The 22,566-nt window shown below is 44.0% G+C and overlaps 2 protein-coding genes across 5 annotated transcripts; one reads left to right on the forward strand and one right to left on the reverse strand.

Moving 5' to 3' along the window:
• The first annotated feature begins 144 nt into the window (after positions 1-144).
• On the forward strand, positions 145-3,312 carry LOC135426964 (probable RNA-binding protein 19). The gene is made up of 4 exons (XM_064680341.1): positions 145-304; positions 361-2,618; positions 2,691-2,810; positions 2,891-3,312. Exons 1-4 carry the CDS (start codon positions 269-271, stop codon positions 3,222-3,224), a joined length of 2,748 nt encoding a protein of 915 aa, XP_064536411.1. The 5' UTR covers positions 145-268; the 3' UTR covers positions 3,225-3,312.
• A 1,311-nt stretch (positions 3,313-4,623) lies between these two features.
• LOC135426956 (active breakpoint cluster region-related protein) lies at positions 4,624-21,637 on the reverse strand. 4 transcript variants are annotated; one of them, XM_064680325.1, is made up of 14 exons: positions 21,476-21,636; positions 20,289-20,825; positions 13,040-13,743; positions 11,080-11,719; positions 10,733-11,013; positions 10,519-10,663; positions 9,583-9,603; positions 8,091-8,189; positions 7,031-8,020; positions 6,072-6,455; positions 5,840-6,000; positions 5,631-5,770; positions 5,328-5,577; positions 4,624-5,103 (listed from the first exon to the last, which is right to left on the reverse strand). In XM_064680325.1, the coding sequence occupies exons 2-14, from the start codon at positions 20,640-20,642 to the stop codon at positions 4,914-4,916; spliced, it is 4,359 nt and encodes a 1,452-aa protein (XP_064536395.1). In that variant the 5' UTR covers positions 20,643-20,825; positions 21,476-21,636; the 3' UTR covers positions 4,624-4,913. The 4 variants fall into 4 exon arrangements, with proteins under 4 accessions (XP_064536395.1, XP_064536394.1, XP_064536396.1 ...); XM_064680324.1 differs by having other exon boundaries at positions 11,077-11,719; positions 21,476-21,635; XM_064680326.1 differs by lacking the exon at positions 9,583-9,603 and having other exon boundaries at positions 11,077-11,719; positions 21,476-21,635.
• Between the last annotated feature and the right edge of the window lie 929 nt (positions 21,638-22,566).

Here is a 22,566-nt window from a genome sequence, read left to right on the forward strand (position 1 = left end):
ATTGCTTTACAGCACTGCTGCTGGCGCTGCCAGATTTACAGTATACGTTTCAACGGGCACTTTAATTAAATAACAGCGCACTGTTAAGTTTTAATTTTGATTGGCAGTGCTTTAAATTGCTCTTGTTTATCAGCACTGCTGCGCTGGCGCTGCCAGATTTTCAAGAGACTCTTCCAACAAGTTGGCAGGCAATGCAATACACGTGCGAATCGTAAACAAAATGCATTTTTTGTAATTTCACAACGTTTTGCATTGGTTAACAACAAAAATGTCGCGTATTATTGTCAAACAGCTGCCTAAGCAGGTAAGTTGATTACTGTAAATTGTGGCAGCTCTGTGCTAAACAGTTAACCAACTCAGATAAGTGAGGATAAGCTGCGAAACATCTTCGGCACAAAGGGTACCATCACAGATCTGCAGCTAAAATACACGCCCGATGGCAAGTTTCGGCAATTCTGCTTTGTCGGCTACAGCAGCGAGGCGGAGGCACAGGCGGCCATCAAACACTTCAACAATACCTGCATACAGACGAGCCGCGTGCGCGTGGAGTCGTGTGCGGCGCTGGGCAGCGAGGAGAAGCCGCAATCCTGGAGCAAATATGCCAAGGATAGCAAAAAGAACCAGGACAAGCTGAGGGCAGAACAGCCAGAGGCTGACACAGCTGACCAAAAGAAGTCGAAAAAGAAATCAAGCAAAGTCGATGAAATTCTGGGCAAGCACAAGGATGACCCGGAATTTCAAGAGTTTCTCCAGGCGCACGACAAGACGCGCACCCTCTGGGCCAACGATGCGGGCCTAGCTGGCGCCCAGTCCGTCGAGGAGGCAAGCGACGATGAGACTGAAGCGCCGGCACGTGATGACAGCGGCGTGGATGCAGACAATCACGACGACGACGACGACGAGGAGGAGGAGGAGGAGGAGGGTGACGAGCAGCAGGCAGAAAAGCTGGCTGAGAAGCCCATCAGCGACATGGAGTACATGAAGTCCCTAATGGCCGGCAAAACGGATGCCAAAGAAAAGGCCAAGACACAAACGAAGCCAGACAAAAGCAACCTTGAACTGTTCACCATCAAAATCCACAATGTGCCGTACAATACCAAGCGCCAGGACATCATCAAGTTCTTTAAGCCGCTCAAGCCGTACTCGGTGCGTCTGCCCGGCAAGGTGCATGGCTTCTGCTATGTGGGATTCAAGACCGAGCGCGACATGGCTAAGGGCATGATCAAGAACAAGAGCTTCATCAAGGGCAAGCAGGTGTTCTTCTCGGACTTTACGGCAAAGAATAAAGTTACGAAGGCGATGAAAAGCGGCAAACCCGTAGATGCAGCCGATCAAGAGGCGGCAGCGAGGGGCAATGCCAAGTGGAAGCAGCAACAGGATAGTTTGCGCAGCGAGGAGAACATATCCGATTCGGGTCGCATATTCTTTCGCAATTTGGCCTACACCACCACCGAGGAGGAGCTGCAAAAGCTGTTCGAGCCATTCGGACCCGTTGTCGAGGTCAATCTGCCCGTGGATAAGGTGACCAGGCAGATCAAGGGCTTTGGCACGGTTACATTCATGATGCCAGAGCATGCGCTTAAGGCATTCAATGCGCTCGATGGCACCACCTTCCATGGTCGCCTGCTGCACTTGCTGCCCGGCAAGGAGCTGGACAAGCCCACGGAAGAGACGAACGAGGAGCTCGAGTCGGGTCTTTCGTTTAAGCAGAAGAAGGCGCTCAAGCTGAAGCAGAATGCCCAGAAGCCCATTGGCTGGAACACGCTCTTTATGGGCGCCAATGCCGTTGCCGAGCTGCTGGCCAAACAGTTCAAGACCAGCAAGGCGCACATTCTGGACACCGACGAGGGTGGCAGCAGTGCTGCCGTGCGACTCGCGCTTGGCGAAACGCAGATTGTCATCGAAATGAAAAAGTTTCTCGAGGAGGAGGGCGTGCGTCTCAGCGCCTTCGATGAGCCCGCACAGAAGCGCTCCAAGACTGTGCTGCTGGCCAAGAATCTGCCCGCTGGCACCGAACCATCCGATCTGGCGCCCATCTTCAGTAAATTTGGTCCCATCGGACGCATTGTGCTGCCGCCCAGCGGCATCACCGCGCTCATCGAGTACTGTGAGCCGTCGGAGGCGCGACAGGCGTTCAAGAAGTTGGCCTACAGCAAGTTCAAGAATGTGCCGCTCTATCTGGAATGGGCGCCGGAGAACACGTTCACCAAGACGTTAAGCGGCGAGGCCGTCATACCCAAAACCGAGCCCAAACCCGAACCTGCTGTTGAGAATGAGGAGAAGCCGGAGTCAAAGACAGAGGAGCCGCACAAAACGGAGCCCGTGGCGGAGGATGCGGATGATGAGCCCGAACCGAATACGACCATATTTCTGCGTAATCTCAACTTCAAGACCGTGCAGGAGACGGTGCTCGAACATTTTCGGCATTTGGGCACGGTGCATACCGTTGAGATAGCCAAGCGCAAGGATCCACAGAATCCGCGACAGCTCAATTCCCTGGGCTATGGCTTTATACAGTTCAAAAAGGCGTCTGTTGCCTCACAGGCGCTCAAGGACATGCAGCTAACCCAAATCGATGGCAATCTGGTCGAGCTAAAGCGCAGCGATCGCGTCCTCAAGTGAGTAAACAGCTAGAGATTGAATCTAAAAAGGAGATTGATGAATTCATGCATGTATGCATCTCTTAACAGAAACCAGGACGATGGAGCACGCCGTCGCCAGGTGGCACAAAAGAAACAGACTGGCACCAAGATTCTGGTGCGCAATATACCCTTCCAGGCGCATTATCGCGAGGTGCGCGATATATTCAAGTGAGTGACTCGCTTCACATCCAAACCAAATGCCACATTAATTAAATGTTTGAATCTTCTTGCCTTCCTTACCACCGCAGGGCCTTTGGCGAGCTGACTTCGCTGCGCTTGCCCAAGAAGATGACGCCCGGCGAGGATGCGCATCGTGGCTTTGGTTTTGTCGACTTCACCACCAAGGCGGATGCGAAGCGGGCATTTGATGCGCTCAGCGCCAGCACCCATTTGTATGGACGCCGTCTGGTGCTCGAGTGGGCCTCCAATGAGGATCAACAGGATGTCGAGGAGCTGCGCAAACGCACCGCCGCCAAATTCGAGGGCAATCAAACGGCCAACGAGGCCAAGCGCAGCAGGCGCGCCTTCTTCGATGTCGAGAGCAACGTTCAGCAGCCGCCCGAAAACGAAGAAGACGAATAAATTATTAAGCCATTTAGCATGTTAAATACCTTTATAATGTGTACATGAAATAGATCTGTGTAAATGTGTATATACCTCTTAAAACAAATCGATTTTAAGCCCGAGCAATTTCTCGTGAACCGAAACCATGACAAAGAGCAAAAGAAAATTATACCCTTTCTTACCCATTTCCAATGGGATCAGGAGGGTATAAAACCCTATGCAAATAATGTCTATTCTATTGGTTCCTAGAAATTGCAGAGGGTATTCATATTTTGTCTCGATATGTGTAACGCATAGTCGGAGACATCTCCGACCCCATAAACTGTATATGTACATATATTCTTGATCAGTATCAACAGCCGAGTCAATATAGCCATGTCCGTCTGTCTGTTTCTCGTCGAACTAGTCTCCGTTTTAAATTTCATGTAAAAATGTTATCCTCAAATATCCGATATAGACATAGGTCAAAATTTTCCACTCCCATAACTTGGTCAAAACTCATCCGATTTTCACGCGGCTTGGCTCTTTGTTCATGGTTTGGCCCCTAGATCACGTCTGGCAACATTATTCTTGCTTAAAATTCAAATATATTATACCCATTTTACCCATTGAAAATGGGTAAAAATCAAACAAGCAAATGTTTCTAAATAGAATATACTTTATTTTACGTTTCTGTTTATATAAAACCTTAGTAATTAATACAAAACAAGACGAAAAAAAAAAAAACAGAATTTTTTAAGCATACACATACATATATCATCATCATCATCATAATTATCATCACCATTATCCTCATGATCATCATCATTATTATTATCATGATTCTCAGCGTTCTCTCATTAGCAAATAATCTTGCCGCAAACGTTACATTTTTACTTTAACTTTTTTTTTTTAGTAATATTTATAGTACTAATTAGTAATTATTATAGTATGCATGTATATATTTATATATATAAATATGTGTGTGCGTCTGTGTGGGTGTGGGTGTGTGTGTGTGTGTGTGTGTGTGTACTCGTAATATTGAAAATATTTACCATTTCTCAAATATCCGTTCGCAATATGATTTGCAATTGTTGCAATAAAAGCGGGGGCACAAAGGGGCTCGCATATATATATCTATATAAATATATATATATATTTATATTTATAGATATTCATATATATATATATATATATATATCTGTGTATAATATGTTTTGTATTTCAAATATGTATAGGTAAAGCATATAGTTCATATTATAAATATGTAGACGAGCAAAGCAGCTAAAAGCCTTGATTGGGATTGGGGTGTTTGGAGTAGCAGGAAGTGCGCAACGCCTCGTTGCCTGGACTAGGACCAGCAACGGGAGGATCAGTGTTGAACACCTGTCTCTACGCGTGTATACATCTAGTGTGTGTGTGTGGGTGTGTGGCTGTGTTTTGGCCCGCCTTGAGCACTTTGTTCAGTTACTTAGTTCAGCTAACAAATCGCCTGCAGCTCCACGCAAATTCCTATGCCAGCTATGCGCCAGTTATGTACAATCCTCAGCATTTGAGTGTGCGTGTGTGTATGTGTGTAGTTGTAGAAGTGTGTGTTGTTGGGCTGTGCGGGTTTCGTGTGTGCAGCGGCGTTTCAAGCATAGGCCATTTCTAGTTATACATATGTTTTGTGTGTGTGTGTGTGTCTGTATATATATAAATATTTGTTGTCTTAGCAATAGCTAAGCTTTAATCCTTTTTGATGCGCGCCTGCAGAAAGCAATAGAGTATGCCCGCCTGCGCCATCACATCCACAGTGCTGGCGGCCAGTGGATCCTTTTGCTTCACCTGCGTCTGTCCGGGTCGCAGCAATGTGGGACCAAACACCATCGCCAGATTGTGCAGCGACATTTTGTTATCCGCCTCCTTTTCGTGCACCCTGCGGCAATTTAGAAATTATACATTAATAATATGTGCGAGTGCGAGAAGATACCCTCAACTCTGCGCCAAGAACTCTTTCGCTAAAAACATAAGCTGTGCTTCTTCCCTCTCCTCGCACACCGTGCAGGGGAAATAAGCATGCCACCAAACGGACAGACGGAGGTACATAGCTAGAATAGCTCAGATCTTGGTCCTAATTGTTGCCCTTGCCTGGGTGCTTACCTGATTAGATGATCGAGTATCAGATTGATGGAGGCCTTGTTGGCCTGCGGCAGCTCCTCGTATACCTTGAGCAGCTCATTGATGCGTGTGGCTTCGTTGTTGTTGCTAAACGTGCTGAATGTCTCGAAGAAGCGCGGATAGAGCAGATCCGAGAAGAGCGCCTCCGGCAGCTCACGCAAGAATGTCTTCAGTATGCCCGTCACCGAGTGGATGTCCACCTCGCGCAGCAGCTGCTCCGCCTCGTAGGCATCTAAAACAGTTAATAGTTAATACTAGTTGTGCACATGCCTCAATTGGTTTTACCCGACTCGAACGCCTTCTTCAGCTTGGCCAGGTCGGAGGCGGAGCCACTGACGCGATAACAGCCAACCTCCAGCATGCCGCGTCGCTCCACTTCGCGTATGCAGGCACAGATGATAAACGGAATGTCGCGTTTCTCGCGCCTGCGAATCGATGGGAAAATTAGATATTATATAATATGATATTTTTATTTTGATGCGATCAAAACTCACTTTAATACTTGACTCATTTTGGCACCAAAGAGCGCGCCCGGCTTGGTGGTGGCGCGACAGAGCTCGCCGGGCACAAAACGGAAGCTGGCGGTCAGCTCTAGCGTTTCGCTGAGCTTAATGTTGCGCGTTTGTGTCGTCTCCGAGAGCCAGCTGCGGCTCAGCTGTGGCCGGATAATATGAGTATTAGTTTTGGCTAGCGGCATGCGTGGCATGTGGCACAACTGGAGCTCACCTTGAGTATGTGTTTGGCACGCAGCAGCGGCCGCTCCTTGGCCTCGTAGAGCAGCACACGCACATTCTGACTGCCCTCCAGCTCGAGCATGAAGCTCTCGTTCCACAGCGGCGACTGGCTGCGACATATCATCTTGGTGGTGGCCTTGCGGAAATAATGTCCATACGAGTCAACCTCGATGCATATGTACAGATCGGCCGGCTGCTCGAGCCCCTGCAGGCCCTGCACACCCATATGCAGATCCCCAACGAGCAGACTCTCATCGTTCGTATTGCGCATCAGATAGGAGCCCATTTCAGTCTTCATGCCCTTCTGCATGGCCACAATGAAGGCGGTCACCTCCAGCGAGTTGATCGTATTGGCTCCAGGCAGATTACATTTTTGCTTAGATTTGGAATAAACAGATTGGAAATGAAATGAAAATTAAAGGAAAGAGCGCTTAAAGCGAAATGTTACCTAAAGATAACTTAATGTTAACTCTGCTGATATTTTGCTCACATTCTAGACGAGCTTAGGTTCTATGAGAGTTAGTACGTCTAAGATTATCTAGAACTTAGTTCAGAATAGTTGTAACTAGGTTTTTATAGCCTTTACATAGATGTTCTGGCCAATGAAAACTTAGTTACAGGCTATTCTGAAATACGTCTTAGATAATCTACAATGCGCAATTTCACAATCTCTTACAACTTCTAACCGAACTGCTTTATACTTTATACTTATATCTACTTTATGCTTATCTCAATTAATATAATATAACATACAAAATAATACATTAGGATATTGCGCTGCCTGATCTCAGGATCTATATGTATGTCTATCTATTGAAAACCCTAAAAGCTTTCTTTTACTTGGAAATATGTATATATATCTCCAATTGTTGTAATTCCTTATATTAAGTACGTATATACAATTTGTTGGCTAACATATTTGGGATATTTGGCCTTGGGTAGGGTATTCACCTTGAGCGACATAATCGAGTCCATCCATTGCGTGCGCTCGAAATCGGAGCTGAGGAAAAAGGTCATTGTCTTATTGTTGGCCTTATTGCCCAGCCGCAGCACCAGATTGGGCGTGGCCAGCACCAGCTGCGACTCGAGATCGGCCAGCTTGCGGCGATATTTGTCGCCGGTGCGCACGCCATTCGCCTCGAGTATAAGCTGATCGCGCACCGAGCGCAGATTGCGCTTCACTTGCGATATGTTCGCGGGACTAGATTCCTTGAGGTCGGCACTCGTATCGGTCTCCTCGTAGACGTTGACATCCTTGAGTGGTATAAACCATTTGAGCTCATAATCGATGCGATCCCTGCCCAGCGCCTTATACTTGGCGCACGCAATCACATCATTGAAGAGGAACAAATGCCGCAGCTTGCGATGCCCATCGACCAGCTCCACAATAAATGAATTGCGCACCATGCGGCGCAGATTGCGATTCGACTCAGTGGGCAATCGCTGATTGACCACATTGAATTGATTGAGGAACATTTGTATGATCTTCTGGGCCTGCCGCAACGGCTGATGATCCGGATGATTTGGCGGCGTCTCACGCAACAGATCGTTGAAGACAAGCGCATTGATTTGGACACGTGCCACCGGCTTGTGCAGCAGATCCTCCAGCGTGAGCGATTGTTCCGTCTGCAGATTGACCACAATAGTGGAAACAATCTTCTTGAATTGCGGATTATTGGCGCTGCACTTCTTCACGGTATCGATCGCCTGGCCATAGTTATGCAGAAAGGCGCTATACAGATCAAACATGTCCGCCAGACGCTTGAACGGCTCCCCGATCAGCACATCGCCGCCCTCGTGGGCCACAATTGTCTTTAGATCGCCCAGAAAGGCTGTGTGCACCTCGTGCAGCTCATCGATTTTAAAGAAAATCGTATTCTCCTCCTCCTCCTTGATCACAGGCTGTGATGTGCCCAGCGTCGCGTGTATAGCGCGCTTGTACTGCAAATCGAGTAGAGAGAGAGAATTAATGGATCAGCAGCTTGAAGATTAGAGTTCACATGACACTCACCTGTATCATCTTATTCAGGCATTCCACGTAGATCGTCTCGCTGTGTATTATGGAGCTCAGTATGGAACGTATTTTGGCGCCGCGCGCATTCCCCGAGAGCTGCGTATGTAGAATGTGGATATATATGAAAAATGTAATAAAATGCCAATTTCTAAATTGTAAATGTCATCTACAGATGTTTGGTATGTGCTCTAGCTAAAAACCCTTCCACCGTTTCCAATATATATATATATATGTATATTATATATACAAACAAAAAGCCAAACTTGTATGCAAATGGGATATATGTACATATATAATATATATTTGGAGCAGGACAAACGAGATAAATATGTACAGGAGTTGGGCATAAAACGTGAACAGGTTTATACATACATAGAAACGAAAGAGACAGACAGATAGATGTAGATAGGTAGAGGACGGCATATAAACACACTATGCAACATTATTATTTACTGGAGTGTATAACAATTATAATATATACTATATCTAGACATTCTTATGGAGTCATCGCGAGCTAAATTTACTAATTACAAATGTTTACGATACACATTATTATTCGTGCTGTCTGTCTGTCCGGCTGAATGTCTGAATTCTGACTATATATACAAATACAAATATCGATTAACTCGAGAAATATGGTAACTAGATATACAAAACTTGGTATGCAGGTTGTCGCATGTTAAATACAGATGAAGAATGTTTCAATTTCTTGATAGCTTTCTGGGAAATGGGTTACCTTCCGAAGTAGAACACATTTCAATAATCGAGCCTTGTGATATGTTGAATTAACATTTAAGCTCTAAGAATTTCATGAATATTGAATGAAAGAAACGCCTAAATTAATCATATTATATATATATAGATATATACATCGATATATGTGTATTTATAGAGGGAAGCTAGAATGTTTGTGAGGGCAGATTGGAGCTGGGTTCAGGGCATCTCCCAGTCGGGCACTCCCGTCTAAAGCAATTCTACTTGCTTTATTTTGTAAAACTAAAATGGGATGCACGTGAGAAATATGGCCTTGAGTATCATGTGGATCATAAAAGCTAGATAATTCGGCTAAACATTTAGTTGCATAGTGCAAAAAAATAGGGTATATATGTTTATGGGTGTGCGTGTCTGTGTGTGTGTGTCTGTGTGTGTGTCTGTGTGTGTGTCTGTGTGTGTGTCTGTGTGTGTATTGTGGTTGGCAACAATTTTGAAACTATGAAAATAGCTATTAAACAAAGGTAAACAAGAACAAAAACCAAAAGGAAAATAAAACCAATCACATTGAACATTGAACAAGCGCATTCAGCTAAAAGCTATACAAATATATAAATATATATATATATAAATATGTACAGAGGTATATACACTATATACACGATATATATATCATATAATAAGCGCACATATACGACAACAACGAAAAAACACACAATTTTAATCTAAAAAAAAAAAGGTTCAGAGACTAAGGCTTGGAGAAGTGTTCGGTACTCACGAGTATCGCTGAAACTAAGTTCTGTTGAGAGAAAGTAAAAAATAAAAAAAAAACAAATAAAACAAAATCAAATCAAAGAACAAAATAGAGATTGGAAAATAAAAGGGGAAAAAAATATGACAAGAAGAAATCGAAAAATGGCGGTTAGTAAATATTCAAATATTAGTTTTGCTATAAATATTAGAAATATTATATTTAAAAAACAAAAAAAACAGTTAAGCAAAAATGGACGTGAAACAAAAGTATCGTAAGCCTTAAATATTGTTTACACTTTTCTATTTTAGAATGTTAAGTGGCAAAGCATGTTATTTTATTTTTTAAATTATTATTTAAATAATAATATTCCAAAAAGGGGCAGGCCGTATTACAGAAAATATTTTAAGTAGAATTTATTTGAGGCGTGTTTCACGCTCTGCGGCAAATCCACCACACTGGGCGGAATAAGAGCGATTTGAGTGAATGTGGACTGAGATTTAAGTTGAGCCAGAAACTATTTTGATATGTTTTCCTAAAAATATGTTTTACGCTCTTGAAAAATGTGCATGCCCGGCCTGATGGGATATTTGGGACTCGGCCTACATGAATGGCCGTAAGAGACGAGCAAGAGATTTAACTGGAGACACGCGCGGCTGACGCAAGCAAATTTAAAATCAATTAGTCAAGTCAAGCATATGTTAATGGCCAGTGGAAGATTGGATGGCTTAGTCATTAAAGCTGAAATGCTTGCATCATTCAGCTGCAGCGGGCAACACTGAATGCCAATTGAATTGCAATTAGCCAAAGGCAATTAGCTATTGGCCATTAGCAACAACAAAAATAGCGACAGCAGGTTGTGGTATGAAAGAAAGAAAATAAAAAACGAAAAAGAAAATCGTAAGCAAATCCGTAGCCATAAAACATAAAACCTAGTTGAGATTAGGCACAATTGGCACGCACCTTGCGCAGGACGCCGGGCGTCTGTGATGTGGATGTGGATGTTGATGTGGTTTGTTGTTCATCATGCGAAATGGTGCGCAATATGGGCGGACCCTCGTACTCGCCATCGCTGTCCAATGAACTGGAGCGCGTCTCGTTGCTCTGACTGCGAATAGAATAAAATATTAAACAATTGGAATTGTGGGAGGAAGGCGAAATTGTGACATTGGCTTACATGAAATAATCAATGTTCACATAGTTGGAGGTACGGCCTGGAGATTCGGGATCCGTTACGCTCGTCTGACTGCTCAACTGTGCCATGGGCAAGGTGCTGCCCGGCGTGGATAAATCATCGCGACTAGACGAGGAGCCGGTGCGGCCGGGCTTTATGAACACATACTCCCCATCGCCATTGTCCAGCGGCACGCTGTCATAGTAGGGCTCGTTGTCCGCCTGCTGTGCCGCCGCCTTGGCGCTATCCGAGCTAAGCGATGACACCGACTCGTAGCTCTTGATCTGCATAAACGGAAAACGATTGCAAAATTTTGACTTTCATGGTTTCATGCATTTTATGCTCACCACCTCCGAAATGCCTTGGGATGCGAGCGACTCCTTGGAGCCGACGCTGCGCTGTGCATTGCCAGACGGCAGCTCTGCATCGCTGGCCTGCAGGGAGACGCGCGACTTCTTCTCCAGGCTGCTTGTCGAGCTGCTGTCCGCTGCGGCCAGTTTGGCTGTCTTGTTGAGGCTGCCCGTCGGCGAAGCGCCCACAGTGCCGCGACCAGCTGGCGTCAAAGCGCGTGCCGGCGTCGATGAAGTGCGTCCTAGACTGCCGCCATTGCTACTTTGGCCACCGCCGCCGCCGCCGCCATCGCTGCGTTTTGCATGCTCCAGGCTGTCCGTTTTGCCAACCATTTTGCGGCCCAGCTCCTCCATCAGCTCGGGCGTATTGGCCAGCTTGCTTAGCTCGGGCGTTGTCTTTCTATTGGCCGCATATTTTGACTCCAGATTCTCCGACGACTTCTGCCGCAGTATATCCGACGGCTTGATGTTGCGCTCCAGCGAACTGGCCGGACTCTCGCCAGAGCTGCTGCTCGGCAGCGGCATCGAACTGCCCGCATAGGGTGTCTCCCGCTTCGGCGACGACGACAACAACTGCTGCTGCTGCTGCTGGCTGGGAATGGTCGGCGGCTCCACGCGTCGTATGTTCTTTGGCGGCGGTCTGCAAGCAATCAAATGTTGGTTTTAATACGTGAAACAACATTGAGAAATTAATGGTCTGTTATAGAACACATCTCGACAGCAGATCGAAGCCAGGTATTCGCTGTTTTGCCACCTTTCAGATGGTTCGTTTTGATCAGCAAACATCTTTTGTATACCCTTTGCAGAGGGTATTATGATGTTATCATGAATTATGTGACGCATTAAAGCAGACCTGGGCTCCCATCAACTATATATATATATATACATATTCTGTATCAAGGCCAGAAGCTGAGTCGATCTAGAACTTAACGTCTAGCTGACATCGAACTGGACAACTACGAAGCTGAAGACCTTAAAATTTTTAAATATATACATGTATATATTTTTATACCCCGAACCCATTGAAAATGGGTAAAAAGGGTGTTATATATTTGTGCAAATGTATGTAACATCTCCAACCCCATAAAGTATATATATTCTTGTTCAGCATCAATAGCCGAGTCGCTCTAGCCATGTCTGTCCGTCTGTCCGTCCGTCCGCCCGTCCGTCCGTATGTATGACCGCAATGATCTCAGAACCTATAAGAGCTAGAGACTTGAAAATTTAGCTGTAGGTCCTCCTAGTGCCCGCGCAGATCGAGTTTGGTTCCGATATTCGATTACTTGCCCCGTTTCCAAGTAATCGATAAAAATCGATATCGAAATTCTGTTTTTTTAGCAATTTTGGTAAATAATAAGAGCTAAAATCACCAAACTTGACATGTAGCTTCTAGAATAGTATCTATTTACACCAGACTTGGTATGTAGGTTATCGTATAGTATATGCGGATAAAACATATTTCAATTTTTGCAAATTGGCGGAAGAATCGAATTATTAAAGCTAGAGCTTTGCGCTTTAGTATGGAAACACTTTTCTATGCTCTAGTTAAGCCATGAAAAGCTCATAAAGATCGGACAACAGAGAGTCAGGTTATTTCAGACCGTATTTCACATAGTCTGGGACTGATAGAAGAAGGCAGACACAGACACAGACACTGCATCTGTTTGTGTGTGTGGGTAATATAAAAGGAAGCTAGAGTGATTTTAAGAGCAGCTCAGCGCTTTGCTCAGGGTATTTCCCAATCGTGCATTGCCAATTTCTATTTTCCTTGCTCCTAACTTTATTTTATCCCCGAAATATATTGTGAATTTCCTTCTCCACTTTGGATGCTTCTCGAATCTATGGGACTTTAAATGTGTCACAGCATTTCGAGAACTTTCCTAGCTCCAATAATTTGCATAGCCGATAGACAGACCCTTTCCAGAATTCCATTCCAAAGCTAGTTAAGCCCTGCATTTACCTGGGTGGCATTTTCTTTTTGGCCTCCAGATGCGCGGCATACGATGAGGCGGACATGGCGGGCGATGTCATTGATGGCGACAATGGGGGCGCTGTGGCCTCCGTGCCGGCGGCCTTGCTGCGCTCCGTATAACGTCCGAATGTCGATGGGGGCGTCGGCTGGTGGTCATTGACCGTCAGCGCTTGCCCAGCATCATCGTGGTCCTTGTCTTTGGCCTCCTTCACCTCGATGACGGTAACAAAGTGCGATGTCGATTTGCGCAACGGCTTCGACTGCTGCTGCTGCTGTTGCTGCTGTTGCTCCTTCTGCGCGTCCACATGGATGCCAGTCGCCTCCCCGGGTGCCACCTGCCTGCTGCTGCTGTTGCTATCGCCGTGTGCAGCTGCTGGCTGCGGCCTTTGTTCGTTGGCTTTGAGTGCGCCGCTGCCAATGGAGGCCGCCAGCTCGGTGATGCACTGCTGCAGCGCTCCGTTCGCGTCCTTCTCGTTGCCGCTGTCTTTTTTGTCCTCGCGCTCGAAGCTGTGCTCCGTCATGCTGCGCTTGCCCGTGGGTGGTGCTGAGCTCAAACCACCCCCGCCCCCGCTGTCATTTTGTGTGTGTGTGTATTTGTTGTCTGTGCTGAGGGACAGCCTGTCCCTGTCCCTGTCCTTGTCCTTGTTGGCCGATGACGCACTCGACGCCTCGCGCAGATTCAAACTAGATTTCTGTAGAAAACAAAAAGAGCAAATGTGAATAACAATGTGAACAAATGAGCAAGAGTGCTCCAGTCGGGAGTGCCAGACTGGAAGATACCCTGCACCCAGTGTCGAGCTGACAATATGTTAGATTCTGCTGGAGACAAATCTTGCCGTGTGGCAAGCGGCCTATAGAATACTTCCACAGCTAGTCATTGCTTGTCGTAAGAGGCGACTGAAATGACACGTAGATTAACCTGCCATTAACCTGGCAATGGCCAGATCGACTCCGTTCCTGGGCAATTAAAGCAAGTCGCCAGTTATACCACGGGATAGGCGGATGGGTAAACCGTGAGAGAAGGCGTCTAAGACTGACTAGACGATCCCTGGCTAAGATCTGGCTAAAATGATTGCTAGGCTAACAAACATGGCAAGTCTCCAAGTACGCGCCCGGACTGCTCGCCAATTAGTTGGGAGTCCAGGTTCAGCTGTAATATTCCTGCACACTCGCAAAAACTTAGTTAGTTAGTTAGTTCAAGTCGAGAATTTTCGATATAATTATGCGGCCTAAACGTTGTTAACAGTTGTAACGGAATTTTTATGATGCCAAAGAACAGATGTGCTTGCCAACTTAGTCAGCGTGAACAAAAAAAAAAAAACCAAAAAAAAATATGGCTTAATTGTAGCAAATGGCAAAGTTTAGATAAACGATTAAAGAAAGTGGCTAAAAAGTTGGGTGGAAGTGAAAAATGCACCGAAAGTGCCAAGCTAAAAAGTTATATTAAATAAGCAAAGTCGATAAGAACAACTAAATGCAAATAAAATTCTTGTCAACGAACGGAAAGTTTGCTAAATTTATCTGGAAATGCAAATACTTTTTAAATAGGTTTTCAAAAAGAGACAGCTTATGCGTAAAACGATGAAAAACATTTGGGAAAGCGATAAAAAGTTAAACGACCTTTTCTCATTTAACCTCTTGTCAAAATGAAATGTTAAAAATGTTACTGGAAATAAGAATTCTTTAATAAGTAATTTTAAGTGAAAGATTAGAAAAAAAAACAATTTCTAAATAAAGCCTCTGTTAACTAACATAAAGCTTAGAAAATGACGGCAGCAACAAATATACTAGAAAAATGTGCTGTCTTTTATTTGGAATATCTTAAAAGAGCTTACTATGAACTAGTTGAATTGTATTTAATCATAATTTGCATATAAAATACGCTGCACTCTAAATACATTGTCAACGCCCAATTGCGAACTGGTTCAAATGTCAACAGGCTCAACTGATTCAGTTCACAGCGCGCAGAGTGAGAAGTTCAAAGATCCTCTCAAAATGGCAAAGAACTCGCCAGAAATTGCTGAAAAGCTTTTTTGGAGAGCATTTCAAGCCAGTCGAGCTGAATGGCTCGCCCCCTCTCTCTATCTCTTTCTCTCTCTCTCTCTCTCTCTCTCTGTCTGCCTCTCCCTCTCTCCGCCCACGAGCAGGTCACTTGCTCATGCACAGCACGTAACGCATTTCTCTAACACGTTGAGCGGTTCCATTAAAAGCGACAACAACAACAACAAGCAAAAGCCAAAGCAAACAACAAAACAAAAAAAAAGAAAGAAAAAGAGAGAAAAAAAAATAACAGACAAATAAGCCAAACTTGGCGTGGAACGTGTGCGTGTATCGGAGCATTTTTTTTTTCTTTTTTTTTTAACGCCTTTTTTTGGCCAAATTGTTTTTGACTACGAAAAAAGTGAAAACTACAAAAAAAAAAAAAAAGAGAGCAACTTTTTAATTTAAGTTTTTTTAAGAAAATTGGCAGCAAAATTGAATTTGGTGAGCTTATTTATTTGCTGTGTGTTTTTGTGTGCGTATGTGTGTGTGTGTGTGTGTGTGTGAGTGTGTGAGAGACGTTGCCTGACTGTGTGCGTGTGTGTGTTGGGGGTGGGCCTGGGCCAAACAGCAGCCGGCAACAGTTGTATGTGTGTGTTTGAATGTGTCCAAGCGAAGCGAAGAAGAAAGCGTGCAATAAAAGTTGACGGCGAAGGTCGTACACACACGCGCCACACACTCACACAAACAGACACACGCACTTGGCCAGACACATGCGATGTCGCAGAGCTGAGCTCAGCTTTTGGCAGCCTGGCAATTTGGTGCACTCTCGCGTTCCCGCACTCTCTCACTCTCGCTATATCACTCCCTAAGGCACTCGTGTGCGCCATTATTTAGCATATTTTCAATCAACACACACACACACACACACACACACACACGCCGCTCAAATAGATGGTGTGAATGTGAATCATGAACGGCGGCGCCAAGCTGTACAATAACAATAACAACAACAACAGTAAACACCATTGAAATGTTGTTCAAATTGTAAACTATTCCGAGAAAAGTTAATTGCAAGTGCTTCACAGAAATATACAAATGTTAACCTGAACGCTGTTAATGCTAAAGCACATCCATACATACATATGTTAAGTCATATACACCCACAGTTGCCGTATGTGTATGTATGTGTGTGCTTGTATCATGACATGAGATGCAACTCTAAGCAACAGCAATTTACCTACAGTTGCTTAACATGCACTCAACGCACGTATGTTAGCAACAGCTGCTTAACATTTTGTTGCTATAAATCGAACGGAATTTAAGCAAAATTTTAACAATTGAGTAATTTTTGCATTTGACATGCGTTTGCCATGAAACTTGAAAAATATATGCACCAAATATTTGCAAAATCAAGGCTAAACCCAGACAACTTGGCAAATGCGGTGCAGGCCTTGGCTTTACATACAGACCATGTGCCTGATTCTTATGCAAGCCATAATGCCAAATTGGGCGTGTTTACCTTCTATTTTGCCCGAAATTAATGCGTTTACATGTAAAGGTATGGAGACTGGCCTATGAAAATGATATTATAAATTATAATTTTGAAATTTTTTGTATATTGTAAGAAAAAATTGGGCTTAACAAAAGGTTTAATAGCTTTTTTTAACTAGAGTTAATCGTATTTGTTTAAGCTTGACATTCAAGAGAATGGCCTAGAAAAATAGGTGTTTATGTATGACCAAAGCGATTACATTAAAGGTTAAGAAGTATTGCCTGTTCCCATACCAAGGGGCAAACAGGGCAGTAAAAAACAATAACAAAAGTTTGCTAATCAAACGTTTTTAATCAAATATTACGTTTGGCCAAATTAACAAGCGCCATAAGCAGTACACATGTATTATATGTCCAAAACCGCCTCAGCTCTCTGTCTCTCTCTCTCTCTATCTTTCTCTCGCTGTCTTTCTCTCTGTGTGCTCTGCCTTTGCAGTGCACTTTACTGTGGTCTAGTGAGTCGCTGCCTTGGTTCAAGCTCTTTTACTGATAGCGGCACAAGCTGCTTATCAATGCGAAGAATGGCGCAGAGATTTGGATTTGTCGTCGTCGTGGGCCTAAAGAAGACTGTAAAAGAAGGGCGCTACGAATCAACAGATATACGAATGTATAAATATATCTGTGAGTGCGTGTGTGTGTGTGTGTCCGTTGGAGTGATGTTCTTTACGGCTTCGATTTACTTCTCTTAACGGATTTTCAGATTGAATAAAATAGGGCAATAAGCAAAAGGTTGCATCTGCAACGTCAACAAGTCTAAGTCGAAATAGCCATGTCCTTAGCATAACATTTCCATACGTACGTTAAGTTTACAACACTCTTTAGTTTATAAATATCGCTTATTTATAGTATATCGAAGATCAAACGAAGCTAATTGGTTCAATATTAGGTTAAGGGAAGAGGAAGCTTGTGCCTAGTATGTATGATGTATGTAACTGCAGCTCAAAACTGGGTACACGGTATCTTATAGTTTGGGCCTTTGTGTGTGCGAGTGTGTGAGTGCGCGCTTGCGATAAGTTTATTGATTTCAACTTGTGATAAATACAACAAATTCATGTTGGCTTGTTGTTGCCGCAGACGCACACATACACATACACGCACGCACGCACACACAGTCATGGCCAGTGCATATGTGTGCACGCTGATTACGCACCCCTCTGGTCCATAATTTGAACTTCTCTTTGAAGGAAGACATGCTCCTTACAGCAGCGCGAGCAGCAGCAGCAGCGCCACTGTTGTCGCCTCTTCCACACTCCCGCAAGCGAGCTCTCTCTCTCGCTCTCTGTTATTGTTGTTGTTGTTGTTGGTGTGTGGCCCACGCAATTGCAATTGCAAAAGCGAACGCAACGCAACGCAGCGACACGACAAGAAACGAAGCGAGACGTGGGGAAGCAACTGATAGCCGAGCTCCGCCCTACGGCTGGCTGCAAGAACAACAACTAAGAATTTAAGGCAAAAGGCGAAACGGCAACGGTGACTGCGACGCCGACGGCGACGACCGACGACGATGTTGACGGCAACTGCGACGCAGACGTTGACGTTGACCACGAAATTTGAGTCAACCGAACACGTTAAAAAAAAATTATTAAAAAAAAAAAAATAACACGACACACACACGCCAAAATTACGGTTTAGGCCAAGACAATCGCACTTTAAGACATTCGAATTATTTGTACTTGTCTTGATTTACGTAATTTGTGCACTTTAATCTCTGTTTTCACTTAATTCCTTTTTTATGCAAATGCAAAAAATATGCATGGAACTTCTTTCAGTTCAGTTCAGTTCTTTGTTGCTTCACATGCGTAGACCGCGTAGGCGGGGTGCGGAGGAGAGTTGGTTGCGACTGGGTTGGGTATGGGGGAAGGGCTGTACACCACCTGGCTGGCAGGCATACAACATTGACCGGTTGACGTTGGGCCCGCTTTGGATGTTGTTATTCACCGAAACTAGTGACTACTGCCGACTGGCGGCGCGGCTCGCGACGTCGACGGCGGCTGCTCCGGGTGTCAGAGTCAGTCGGAGTCAACGACGACGACGCGCAAAACCGAAAGAAACACACAAAAAAAAAAAAAAAACACCCACACACAGACACAACATGAATAGAATGAATGCATGAGTGTGCGTAGATAACGGGCAAAATTAAAGATATCGAACTGGTAGAACAGACGAACGCAGCTAAACGAACGGACGGAGCCCGTACGCCGTACACTCACACACACACACACACAAGCATAAGGAATACATGTATGGGTGGCAAGGGGACAGCAGGAGTGGAAAGGCTGACAGGGAACGTCATCAGCGGCAACTGTTGAATACCAGCAGATGCCTAGATTACAACGTGCACAATGAAAGTACGTAGAATGAACTAGTTCAAGTGGACTAAAGCTAAATGAACCATTTAGGCGTTAAGTGATGCATAAAGCTAGAGTCGAACGGATTATTTGCTTTCGTTCTTAAATATACAATTTTTAAAGGTATAAAACGTTCAATGGAGCAACAATTAAACTGATGCCATAGTTACGGCCTGTGAAATTAAAATCAATTCCACGAACTAGTTAAAATGTCAGCAAAAACAGATAAGCCTAAATAAGCGCTATGGTGCTCAATAATACAGAAGTCTAAACTGGTTATTTTACTACGTCCTGTAAGCAGAATCCCATAAATGAACTAGTTCAAAATGTCTGAGCCTTGATCACGATGCCATAGTTACGGCCTGTGAAATTAAAATCAATTCCACGAACTAGTTAAAATGTCAGCAAAAACAGATAAGCCTAAATAAGCGCTATGGTGCTCAATAATACAGAAGTCTAAACTGGTTATTTTACTACGTCCTGTAAGCAGAATCCCATAAATGAACTAGTTCAAAATGTCTGAGCCTTGATCACGGTCTACAATTGAGGTTTCGAGCGCAAGACTGGTAAAAGTTAAATTAACCGCTCCGTTGTCATTGCTGCCACCTGATAGGACAAAATCTTCAAAATGAACTAGTTCACAACTACTACTAAATCTTGCTAGCGTATATTCATCCGCAGCTTCGACTTGCTGAACCACCCCCCGTTGACTAACTTGTAATTTACATTCATTGCGAACTGCTTTACAGCACTGTTTTAAACAGTATGCAACACTGTTTTAAGAAAATTAAAAGTGAAAAGATGCAGATTAAAACAGCTTTAAAGTACGCTTTAAACGAACTGGTTTAAAATGACTGCAAAATTGATTTAAAACATGTTTAAACGTTGTGCAACACTAGCAGGAATTAGGTAAATCTAATTCATTGTTGGGCATAGAGTTAGTTCATCCTAATGAACGTGGGTTCATTTGTGGAGCTAGTTTCAGAAATAACTAGTTCCGAAATAGCTTACTGGTTCAATTGAGCGTGTTCATGGCCAGCACTCTACATTTGCAGGGGCTTTCATTGGGCGTCAATGGCTAAGCAAATATACGACGAAGCTGCCCAACAGCTGCGCTAGTCGAACTGATAACAATAGATAAGAGCGAACGGCCAATGAATGGCGCGCGCGCGCGCCCACCCCGGATTGTCAATTGCTGTGCGCCTGGTAAATGCCTACGGTTAACGCAATCAGCAGCCGCAACTCTTGCTGCAAGATCAGCCAACAATATCAAATTGATAACAATGACAATAACAATGGACAATATAACAATAACAATAAGAATATAAACTTAAAAGAGAGTTGCAAATACTTACATAGTCTTTGTCCGCGCCAGCGCCTGCGCCCACAGTTGCGCCATTGGCAGCGACGCCGCCGCTGCTGCTGCTGCTGGGCGATTGCTGTGCATGCGATGCTGCCGGATTGCCGGTGGCTGATTCGAACAGTGTTGTCGGATCGCCGCCTGATTCTCGATATTTCTCCACATCGGAGAGCAATCGCTCCAGATATTCGACATAGAGTGTCTCCTGTTCGAGCTCCTTGCCCAGCTCGGCAATTTTCAGTTTGTGCCGCTCGAGACTGCCGCGCACATCCTGCACCCAGTCGTCGGATAGAGAGCTTTGTGGAAACCGTTGCATCCACAAGCGTTGAAAATCATCGAACACGCTCATTTTACAGCTACGGCCAGCAGCAGCTGCACCAGCTGCTCCCCCCTTGCTTATTGTTGTTACTGTTTCGGCTGCTGCTGCTCGCTGCTTACTATGGTGAGAGCGAAAGCTTTGAGTATGGCTTGGAGCTTGAGCTTTTATGTAAGAAGCGCCAGTTGTGCGTTGCGTTGCGTCGCCCTGACCTGCCTGTAAAGGTGTGTGAGTAAGGGTGTGAGCATGTGCATGTGCATGTGCATGTGTGCATGCAGGAGAGCAAATGCGCGCTCTCTGCATCCTGGATCAACAACAAAAACAACGACAGCAGCAGTCAACGAATCATCAACGTCGAAAACAACAACGGCAGCAACAACAACAACGGCAGCAACAACAACAACAACAATAGCAGCAGTGAGCGCATCACGACTTTTGAAAGGTTTTCAGTTTCAGTTTTGTGTTTCTGTTTTGTTCTTATGCTTTGCTTGTGCTGCCACTGACTGCACTTGCACTTGTAGTTGTAATTGTGTGTGTTTGTGCTTGCGTGCTGTTGTTGCTGCTGCTGCTGCTTTGCCCTTTCTCATGCGTTTGTATGCTGCGTCTGTGTGTGGAACTGCAACGGGATATGCTTCTTTTTATTTTTTTTTTGTTTTATTTCTTTTAGTTTAAGTCTTAGCCAAGGCCAAAGAGTTGTTGTGCATCTCCTCCAGCTACGTTGGAGGCGCAGACGCGTTCATTTTGTTCAGTTTTCACGCACACACACAAACACGCACACATATGCATTTTTAGTGGCAGTGCCGCTCCTGCTGTTGTTGTTGTTGTTGTTGAGACTGCGCCCCTGCCCATTCCGCAAGCACACTTACATATGCAGATCCTTTTTTGGGGTCGACCGACGCGCGGTTTGGTATTTATTTTTTTTTATATGCCATTTCACTTTATATTATTTAATTCCAATTAGATTTCGCTTCTTAAAAAAAAATCACTTCGCGCACACATATAACCGACAACACATACGAGCAGATGAGAAGACATTTGCATATACATATGTATGCATTTGTATTAGGGATGTTAAAAGTACATCGATGTGTCGCATATATCGATAAATACGCGCAACTATATATGATTTTGAGCAAGTGTTTTCAACCACTGGCTACATTTCCGTGCTATCGATTAGCCGTTGGTAATTTAAATCTATCGTAAATATTATTTGAAATTTACAAGAAACCGTTGCTCACATATGATTTAATTATTCAAAAAATATTAAATAATGGATTTCTGTCATAAATAAATTGAGGTTCTCAAAATATGATTAAATTACAGGTTTCTAAATAAATGTTGTATGACTACCAATAAACAATGCAATATTAGTCAACACTAATGTACTCAATATTATCGAACTGTTGTGTTTATTTCCAGTAGCTATGCAGCCCTGTAGTAACGAAACTTTGTGCACAATTGTAAACGAAAGTCAACTATATAAGAATGTAAAAATTTAATGCATTACAAACTTTCCATTAAATAATGTTGTACTCTTAAGCGAAATTTTAAGCAGATGTGTTGCTTACCGATATTTTTGAAACTTTGTTTTTGCGCCTTAAATTGTTGGCGATAAATTATTCAAAAATATGAGATATGACCTTTAGCTTTTAAAAGAGTGCTCAAGAGTTATCGATTACAAGCTATCCGGTAATAATCGGGCTACCACCCACGCAATAAGTGCTGGAAATTAGGTTATTTAAATGTTGGGCAGCGCCCAAAGATTCACAGCCGTTAACGTTTAAATTGAATCATTTAACGGATCTCAAATGTAACACCACAAAATATGCACTGAAACCGAGTTAAAGTATAAAAAAAAACAAAAATATGGAGATAGCTTTCACGATAGATTATGTTTGGCTAACGCTTAAGCATGTACTTTACGTACGTGACCAAAGTCTAATAGCTGTGCAGAAAA

This window comes from Drosophila montana, unplaced genomic scaffold, assembly GCF_035044405.1.
Source record: "Drosophila montana isolate Dmon_TW-CO22-7 unplaced genomic scaffold, ASM3504440v1 contig_2106_1, whole genome shotgun sequence".
NCBI lineage: Eukaryota > Metazoa > Arthropoda > Insecta > Diptera > Drosophilidae > Drosophila > Drosophila montana.